The sequence below is a fragment of the Nicotiana attenuata genome, unplaced genomic scaffold (assembly GCF_001879085.1).
Source record: "Nicotiana attenuata strain UT unplaced genomic scaffold, NIATTr2, whole genome shotgun sequence".
Taxonomy (NCBI): domain Eukaryota; kingdom Viridiplantae; phylum Streptophyta; class Magnoliopsida; order Solanales; family Solanaceae; genus Nicotiana; species Nicotiana attenuata.
This window is the reverse complement of record NW_017672492.1, coordinates 39,974-49,456: the sequence shown is the minus strand read 5'-3', so window position 1 is coordinate 49,456 and position 9,483 is coordinate 39,974. Positions and strand designations below refer to the sequence as shown.

The 9,483-nt window shown below is 34.3% G+C and overlaps 2 protein-coding genes and 1 long non-coding RNA gene across 3 annotated transcripts; 1 reads left to right on the top strand and 2 right to left on the bottom strand.

Moving 5' to 3' along the window:
* Positions 1 to 298: 298 nt before the first annotated feature.
* Positions 299 to 673, bottom strand: LOC109213411. Its single transcript, XM_019377206.1, has one exon. It carries the CDS (start codon positions 671 to 673, stop codon positions 299 to 301), a length of 375 nt encoding a protein of 124 aa, XP_019232751.1.
* Positions 674 to 4,047: 3,374 nt separating this feature from the next.
* Positions 4,048 to 5,253, top strand: LOC109213412. Its single transcript, XR_002066015.1, has 2 exons — positions 4,048 to 4,136; positions 4,902 to 5,253. It is a non-coding gene; the product is annotated as an uncharacterized LOC109213412 (long non-coding RNA).
* A 143-nt stretch (positions 5,254 to 5,396) lies between these two features.
* LOC109213413 (intracellular protein transport protein USO1-like) lies at positions 5,397 to 9,211 on the bottom strand. The gene is made up of 3 exons (XM_019377207.1): positions 9,124 to 9,211; positions 8,262 to 8,498; positions 5,397 to 7,971 (listed from the first exon to the last, which is right to left on the bottom strand). The coding sequence occupies exons 2-3, from the start codon at positions 8,362 to 8,364 to the stop codon at positions 5,666 to 5,668; spliced, it is 2,409 nt and encodes an 802-aa protein (XP_019232752.1). The 5' UTR covers positions 8,365 to 8,498; positions 9,124 to 9,211; the 3' UTR covers positions 5,397 to 5,665.
* Positions 9,212 to 9,483: the final 272 nt, after the last annotated feature.

Genomic DNA, 9,483 nt, shown 5'->3' with positions numbered 1-9,483 from the left:
ATCAGAGTGAGAGCTTCTAGTACTCTCAGAGCATCATTTGGAGATCGCAAGGTAGCTGCACGGCGTTCGCAGCCCTGCTTTCCTCCTTCCTATCTTAGTATTCTGTTATTTCAGACTTATGATGCATAACCAAATGCTCTTCCCTCTTTGGAAAACTAGAATTTGCGACTACCAACTCAAAAGCCATAGCGAAATCCAACAGAGAAGTGCCTCTTCCGTTCCTATCCCCAAAGTTGAAGCCACCGTGCACCTCTCCATAACCCCCAGAAGACGACCCAATATGACCATTGAAATCCCCTCATATAAATAACTTCTCCTTAGGCGGAATACCCCGCACCACCTCAACCAACCCCTCCCAGAAGCGCCTCTTAACTTCCTCGTCCAGGCCCGCTTGCGGCACATAAGCGCTAACGACATTTAGAGTTCTCCCTCCAACGACTAACTTAATCTCCATCAATCTGTAACTCACCCGCCTAACCTCTACTACTGACTCCCTGATCTCCCTATCCACCAAAATACCTACTCCGTTCTTGCCCTTCACGCGTCCGAAGTACCACAATTGAACCCGTCCGCATTCATCGCTTTCCGATCCTACCCACCTTGTCTCCGAAACACAAGCTATATTGACCTTCCTCTTCTGGATAATCTTCGCCAGCTCTATAGACTTACCCATCAACGTCCCTATATTTCACGATCCAGTCCTCAACCTACAGGCTCCCTTGTTGCCTTTACCCCTTCTGGTCCCCGACCCACCCCTGACCCGTGTCCCACCCCCCCGACTCCGAGGAAATGACCCTACTCTGCCATTACTAACCACAACCGTTATACCTATGGTGGTCAAGACAAAAGATGCAACTACAGACAAGCAAAGGTCTAAACTCGGCAGTAACAAATATTACGCACTATTACAACAATAAATTAACTAATACAGGCGGGAAGAAAATAGGTGGCGGGAGGTACCAATTCTCGCGAATAGAACCCGGATGCTTTGGAACCCGACGTGTAGCCCTTGTGACTGCCAAACGGCCTAGAATTTATTTAATGACAAGTAAAATAAAGGCCGACATTACTTTACAATGGAAAGGAGCACATTTTCTCCACAATAGTATGTAGATTCCTTTTTTTTCTTAGTATAATATTTTCTCTATTATTTTACTGTATTAAGTAACATAATGTCTTATTTATAAATGAAAACAGACGATATATTATTCTCAATTGCTTAATGATTATAAAAGGTTAAATCAAGATATAATCATAGTTGGAATAATATTGTTATTAACTATTTTCATACTAATTATACATTATATTAAAATTAAGAAATATAGTTTAAGATGAATAAATAGGGTCTATTTACTTATTTTCCTAAGTGTATGATGGGAATAACTAGGGTCATTTACTTATTTTTTTAATATTTTAAGACCTTAAAATTAATATATTTTTATTTAATAGATTTTTCTTACTTGAATTAAAAGTTTGAAATCAATTAAGATTATTTTACTAAATTCTTTTCTTTAGTTAAGCTATAACTATAAAATTCGTGATAAATATCAATGTCAAATGTCTGAGCGTGATAAACCCATTCAAGTGATAAAAGAGAACGTATATCAACAACATCATTTGTGACTAAATGAGATTCAGTTACTTCAACCCAAATATCGTGTCACTAAAATACTATCAACAAATAAATATTAATTAGTTAAGTGAAAAAAATTTATTTTAAAATATATATGCAGATAAAACTAAATATTATACAACGATTTATGCATATATATATATATATATATATATATATATATAGAGAGAGAGAGAGAGAGAGAGAGAGAGAGAGACCTTTATATATTTTTGAGAATTATATCACGCCACGATACACTTCATGTTGGATAAAAGAACAATAATAATAAGAAGTACTGATTTCTTACCTTAACTTTTTTGACAATTATTTTACTAGAAAAAGATTTAGCTGGGTTTAAATAGTACTCATCCAATTAAATGCTTTGTATGATTTATTAAACCAAATAATATAGAGTTTCATATTAGGTACTTGAACAAATAGAATTTATTATAAGGCCATCAAAATAATAATATTGTTGCATGATATTAGAGTATAGACATATTATTCAATTTTGTATGAGCTACTAAATCAATTACACAACTCATATATTAAAGTTATGATAAAGCTTTCGAATACTTTTGTATGACAGGATTTTCTTCCTTTTTAAGTTAGTTAAATAGCATCAATATATATTATTTTTCAAGAGCTTATGCTTTTTAAAATTTTTATTTTATAACTCTATCATATAATTAATAATATTCATGTATATTTTTTAAAATTTTATAATCATTGATAGAAATGCACGCGCAACGCGCGTATCCTAAAACTAGTTTCAATAAAAAAAATCTAAACTAGAGTTTCATAATCCAATCCGGATTACCAGATGTCCACCCCTAAACATAGGCGGATTTAGGATTTGAAGGTGACGGGTGCCATAATTTCTTTTAATGTATACCTTATAATGACTAATATGAAATTTGTTCGGAATATTTATTCGGGTCAACTTAATAAGTATTTTTTATTTGCAAATAAAAAAATTACATCTAAAATATGAAAAAATAGACGTCATTAGCATTTTAAATAAGGAATCATACATTTATTATACCAACACAAGTAAAATCAACATTTTCACTAGGAAATTACATCTTTTTTATATATTAAAAATAAATTTACACAAGTCAGATAACATTTTCAATAAGAGAATTACATCAAGCAGAATAAGAAATTTTTTAAAAATATCTTCAATAGATAAATCATACTCCCCACTATTATAGAATTAAATAAACTACAAGTTCTCAAAAATCAAAATAACAAATCTCATCTTCTTTAGGCAATGCTTACAAAATTTTTGTCATAATTTAATAGTAAAGAGATTTAAATTATATTTAATAACCATATAATAACACAAATTTCTATGATATAATATATAAAAAAAAGATGAAAAAAAATTGATCTCAATCGTAAATTCCCATTAAGACCCAAATTTTTCGAATATGAAAGAAGAAAACTCATAAATTTGAGATTAACAGGAATGCTTATTTTATAAAATTTTATAATTTTGGAATCTCTTTTTTGAGTGTTCGTGTTAGAGATCACATATAAATAATAATAGAATAAAGAAAAAAAATATAAATAAAAAAATGAAACGATAAATAGAAAATTGGGTGGTAGCCGAAAAGTAAAATGATTGGAACAAAAAAATAAATAAAAAGCACATGAAAAAGGAAAGTCGGATAAGGTTCAAGATAATTCCCAACTTGAATGTTACACACAAGAAAATCTTTCAAAAAGATATACTAGCCATGGCACCTTTATCTAATTTACGGCTGCGGGTGGTAAGATCAGATATTTAACCTAATTTAAGAAAATTTCAACGTAGGTATATAAAAAATTTATCATCTTAACGGGTGCCACGCCACCCCATTGTAAAGGGGTGGATCCGCCCCTGCCCCTAAACAGTACAAAGTTTTATTTTGTGCTCAGAGGCAGAGCTTGGATTTCAAGTTTGTGGTTCGGAATTCTAAGCATTTTAAGTTACCGAGTTCTAAATTAGTACTAATAAATTGTTCTAGACCAATACAAAATTTGAACTAAAGCTACTGGGTTTAGTGAACCCATAGCCAGAACACTGGCTTCGCCTCTGTCTATGCTCACTTTCTCTATTACCTCAAACCAAACCACCCCTTAAATTAAAGAAATAAAATAATACAATGCGTGAACTCATGTTTAACGTAAAGTATAAGTTACATTTGTTTATAGTTTCACGTGATTATTTATAGTCAACTACTAACATTAATATTTAACGTAACATTGCAATCCATTATATTAACACTGCATTTAATGCCTGACATGTGTGTATTTATTTATATTGATTCCGAGTTCCGACTTATGATTTATTAAGCATTGAATATGTTTGGTTTTCTTTTTATTTTTTTAAAATATTCTGATATATATTGTATCAACTTTATGTATTAATTTTCTTTCTGATTATGATTTTAATCATGATCTTAAAAAACTCAAGTGTGGAAGCTGCTAGAGTAGTTAATGAGAGAGGGAAGGATTAGAGATCAGTGAGGAAGAGAAGGTCTATATATTTATGTGATATTTCATAAGAACACTTATATTATCTTCAATTTCTGTAAATAATATTGTTTCATATGGCTAAGAAATTTGCTCATTTCTTCACGGTTTTCCTCATGATGACTTCTGGTTATTGACTCTCTCTCTCTCTAATTAGTTAATACCTGTTGTAGTGGCTTTGGTGAATAATGATAGATTAAGGTCATGTCCTCGGTCGAGGCAGCTTGCTGAGGATATGTATGACCCTTGATAGGAGGGTGTGGAGGTCGAAGATTAGGATTATGAGTTAGCTACAAGTCGAGTTTATTTCCTTTCCACACTTGTACTTCCTTCTAGGGTTATGAGTTAGCTACAAGTCGAGTTTATTTCCTTTCCACACTTGTACTTCCTTCCCTAGCTGTAGTACTAGTGTTATCCTTGTGTTCCTTATTTTAAGATCGATATTCTTTTACATGAGGTTCTCTTTGCTTCGTTTTATTTTTCTGGTTGTTGTTACTATTTCGTTTGTCGTAGTTCCCTTTCTTAACTGCTGTGATTTTGTTGTATTGAGCCGAGGGTGTTTCGGAAACAGCCTCTCTACCTTCACAAGGTAGGGGTAAGGACTATGTACACTACTACCCTCCCAACGCCTCGCTTATGGGAAGTATACTGGGTATATGTTGTTGTATCGCTTGCTCTCTAAATTTGTATTAGGTGTGTATCATATATATATATATATATATATATATATGTATTCCCTTTTAAATTGATTTTAGTCATGATCTTGCAGTGTATCTTGCATCGTCCTCAGTAACAAAAGCAATTGCTACGAGAGACAGCTCGAATCATGACATTAGAGGCTTAGAAAGAAAACTAATTTCTCATCCAAATGATGTGACTTGCTGGAGACCATGCGCTTGTGATTCTGAGTGCTCTGATGGTTGGTTTTGTACATTGTGCGAATGGGATATTCTTTTTCGCCAGAAGACGTGTTCTGCTAGCTCCTTCACATTCTAGATAGCAGGTCGAATGTGGCTTTGATTATATTTCTTTTACTATTGTTCTCGTCGTATAAATTTGTGCCTGTTTGAACAAATATTGGAAAGTCTTGCAATGGTAATGGCCTGATCCTTGTCACTAAATCTATCTTCCTTCTACATTTCTGTACTATCAAGCTCGTTTGCTCTTTTACTTTCAATCAATATACAAGTTTCATTGATAACTCTGTAAAATGAAAACAATGCACAATAGATTTCAAATAAGTAATGCCTAAAGCAAATATATATAAACACACAGGATGTCAGTAATAGGAATGCCAAAAGTGAGTAACAAATTTTGTTACAGTACTCACGTCCACATACAAATTCTAAGCAGGCCAACAAGAAGAATGAAGTTGTCATTATGTGAATATGATGATTGATAAGTGCTGCCTGCATGTCTTTTCAAAATCTAATATTGTTGTTATAAGAAACAAAAAAGAGTGGTGGCTTTTCATCATACAACTATATATGTTATGCCTAGAGATATTGATGATATAACTGATGAAGAAGAATCCTAAAGATTCCTTCTACTGCCAAAGACAGAAAGTGATTTCTGGTAATAATCAGAGCGACTTCGATGGTAATCAATCCATATACATAGTTGTCGAATGGCTTCCCTCTTTTCTTCCTTGAGAGCTAACATCCCGTCGTCTTTCTCCTTTATCATTTTCTCCAATTCTCTAACCTTATTGTCTGACTTCCAAACTTTCTCTCTATACACTAATATCTCTGCTTCCTTATCATCTAGCTGTGCAAGTAAGCAATCTAGATCATCTTGGACATGTACTATCGCTTTATTTTTCCTCATAACCCAATCTTTTACAAATTTCAGCTCACAAGATACCTTGGATATTCGATTAAAGAAATGAGCTGTACACTCCTCAAATTTTAGAGCCACTGTATCTAGTGAAGCTAGCGTGTCGTTTGCTGTCAATGATACATCCTTAATCCCTCTAATCCCAAATTGCAAACTTGCATTCTTTTCTTTTAGATCATTATTTTCTTTCTCGTACGAGTCTCTTGTTTTCTGGTACCACTCCTTGTTCTCAAGGTGCATTTGTTCTGCCACGCGGATCCTTCTGCTCAAGATTCTCAAACCGTCTTCAAACTTCTTCCGTAATTCTTCTGTCATTTCTTCTATTTTCCTTTCAGCATTTTGCAAATTGGATTTGGATTCTTCTAACCTGGTCTTCATTTGCTTATGTTCCTCGTTCAATTTGTTAATAGTATCTTCATTTTCTCTTAGTGACTTCTCCTGATCTGTGATCTTCGTTGTCAGTTCAGCGTTTCTCTTTCCCATTTCATTAAGGCTATGAAAGGACTCATGTGTCTCTTTCTCAAGCTGTGACTGTAAATGAATTTTTTCAGTTTCCCCATTTCGCAGCTGCTGTTGAAGCGTGCTATTTCGTGCTGCCAAAGATGCATTCTGACTGGACATATCATTCGCGTACGCCTCATGTTTCTTTTGAAGAGTTGAGAGCTCTTCTTTCTTCTCTAGTAGTTTGGTTTCTAACTCTGTCATCTTATCACTTAGCTCCTCTTTTTCTAACTTTGAACGATAAGCTTCTCGGTTAATATCCCTTATTTCCTTTTCCAAGTCACTCTTTTGGCTGCAGAGTGAATCTATCTCCAATTTCAAGTCTTTTATCTGTACGTTTAAGCCTTCGTTCTCTTTTAATGTTTCGTTCTCAACCAAAGTGGTGCTTGTTAGTTTCTCTTTCAACTTTTTAATCTGGAGATGACATTCCAATAGTTCTTCAGTCTTTTCTTTGAGTGTCAACTCTAGTGCTGATTTACAATGTCTCGAGGTTTCCAACTCCTGCTGCTGAAACTTAACCTTTTCGGTTAAATCCTTAACTTGGACAGCTGCCTCGTGACACTTCTTTTCCAGCGATAACTCCAACTCGTATTTTGTACTGTTTAAGGACTTGAGCTCTTCTTGTGAAAACAACTTATGTTTTAGTTCATTCCTTTCAGTATGTAAAGAGTCTAACTCTTGCTGCAGACTATTTGCTTGTGTCATCAAATCATCAATTTTAGACTTTGAGTTGATCTGATTTTCCTCAAACTTTGTGAGAATATCAGAAAATTGAACTTCTTTCTCTCGAAACGCTGCTTTCAATTCTTGGACATGAGCTTGCAACCCTGTATTACTTTCTTCTAGTTGTTTAATATCGTTCGACTTGCACACAATCTGTTGTTCAAGTTGTTTCTTGTGTACACTTGAGGTTTCAAGTTCAAGCTTCATTATAGCAATTTGATCCTCTAACTTCTTCATCTGAGCCAACCTCTCGCTCTCGTGAACCTCATATTTCTTGGTAAGAGACAAGATTTCTTCTTCTTTTTCTGTTACTCTCTCCTTTAACCAAGCAGACTCATTTACCAACTTCTGCGTCATGCTATTTTCTATCTCTTTGCCTTGATTGCTCGGGTCCTTGAAAAATTCTCCAGACTCCGCTTCTTGACCAGAAGATATTGGTGAATCAGGTAATGAATCCAAATCCAAACTTGCAGTTTCCAAATTTGCAGCATTGGAAAAGTATGAGCTGCCTTCGCCAGCGAATTGCCAAGGGGAATGATATGCTTCTGAATCTGAAACTGAAGAAGACGACGATCCAGCATCATCGTTGTTTGTGGCGCAAAGTTTTATCTTTATTTCCCCTCTCAGATTTTCATACATAGCATAGAGGGACTTGTATTGTTTGTGAAAATCATCGACAAGTTGGATAAGTTCTGATCTTCTCCTTAAGTTCCCTTCTCGACTTCCTTTGTTTATACTCTTGCTCAGCTTTACAATCCTTTTTACTTTGCTTTCAATCTCTGCAATAAACAACAGACTCCTCAAGTTAGGACTTAAGAAGGCAGGCAAAAAGTACAAGTGCTATTTGCAGCCCGGTGCACTAAGCTTTTGCTATGTGAATGGCCGGTCCACAAGGGTCTATTGTATGCAACCTTACCCTACATTTCTGCAAGACGCTGTTTCCACAGCTCGAACCTATGACATGATGAACAACTTACTCTGTACCGACGACCATCCATTTTTTTCACTAAAATCCACAATCTCCTATAATATTCAAAGGACTGAGGCTATTATGAAATGGAACAATTACCTAATTTTATGCATTTCAATTGTTCTTCTTTTTCAGGATCAATATGACTCTGAAAAGCCTTCATGCAACCCTTCAAACGTTGTTTCGCCAATTCTGCTTCCATAATTTCAAGGGGATGTACTGCTTAAGATGCACTACAACAACAGCAACAACAAACCTAGTGAATTCCAACAAGTGAGATGTACGCACACCTTATCCCTACCCTGCTACGATTGACTGCTGGCATCAAAATAGCATCTGCAATAGCCATGAGGAAACGCATATTTAGACGTCTTAAATTCAGAAATAAACAAAACTTTCTTAGCATCCAAACATTCTTAGCCTCAAATAAAACAATTTTCATGCATGCTTAATTCTTACATCATATGCCTAAAACAACATCTTTGTTCTGTGAAAACTGTTAAAAGAGGCAGAAGCGGATGCAGACATATTTACTCGATTCAACTGAACTAGTACTTTTGACACGGAACACTAATATATAGTATGTGAAAGATCATTAAAAATTTTAACAAATACAGTATTAATTTTCAACCCATAATCAAAGACCCATGCACATTCGGATTTGATGCATTAACGTTAGAAAGAAAATGTTCGAAAGCGAGGATTCAATAATTAAATCAACAGAAAAATGCGCGAACGGAAATGAATTTTCAAACGTACAAGAATGGATCTAATCTAATTAGTATGTAAATTCCTGGACGAACATAATAAATTATGTTATATCACTAACTCACTTTGGCCATTAGGCTTATCTAATTTTATTTTTCTTTCTACCTTGTAACGTAGAAAATGTGTTTTTTTTTTAAATCTTTCGGCAAAAAATGCAGAGCACAAAAAAGAAAAAAATTCTTCAAATGCTAACCTGAAAAACTGGAAGAAAAGAGATGAAGAGTTTTGATCTGAAAAGGAATAGAGAGCTTAAAAGGATAAGGGGAAAAAAGGGTGAAATGGTGATTGCAACACATTTGCATTTGTTTTCTTAACATCTGTAGTATCTTGGAGCTGAGGAGGAAATTTCAGTTATACTTTTTCTACCATGAGAATCTATGGCTATTACTTATCACCTGACCCTTTTCCATTTTAATATTACTCATGATTGATCATTTTCCATTATTTGTAATTAGTAATATCTAAATTACTAATTAATGAGATATAGGTTTAGAGTTACTCAATTAGTGGAAGAAACTTAAGTTTTTTTGAGAATTTAAGAGTACCCAAAAGG

Coding starts and splice junctions, on each gene's coding strand:
- LOC109213411 (XM_019377206.1), bottom strand. CDS start 673: ATGGGTAAGTCTATAGAGCTGGCGAAGATTATCCAGAAGAGGAAGGTC.
- LOC109213413 (XM_019377207.1), bottom strand. CDS start 8,364: ATGGAAGCAGAATTGGCGAAACAACGTTTGAAGGGTTGCATGAAGGCT. Junction 7,972..8,261: donor ATTGAAATGCATAAAATTAG/GTAATTGTTCCA, acceptor TGTTTATTGCAG/AGATTGAAAGCAAAGTAAAA.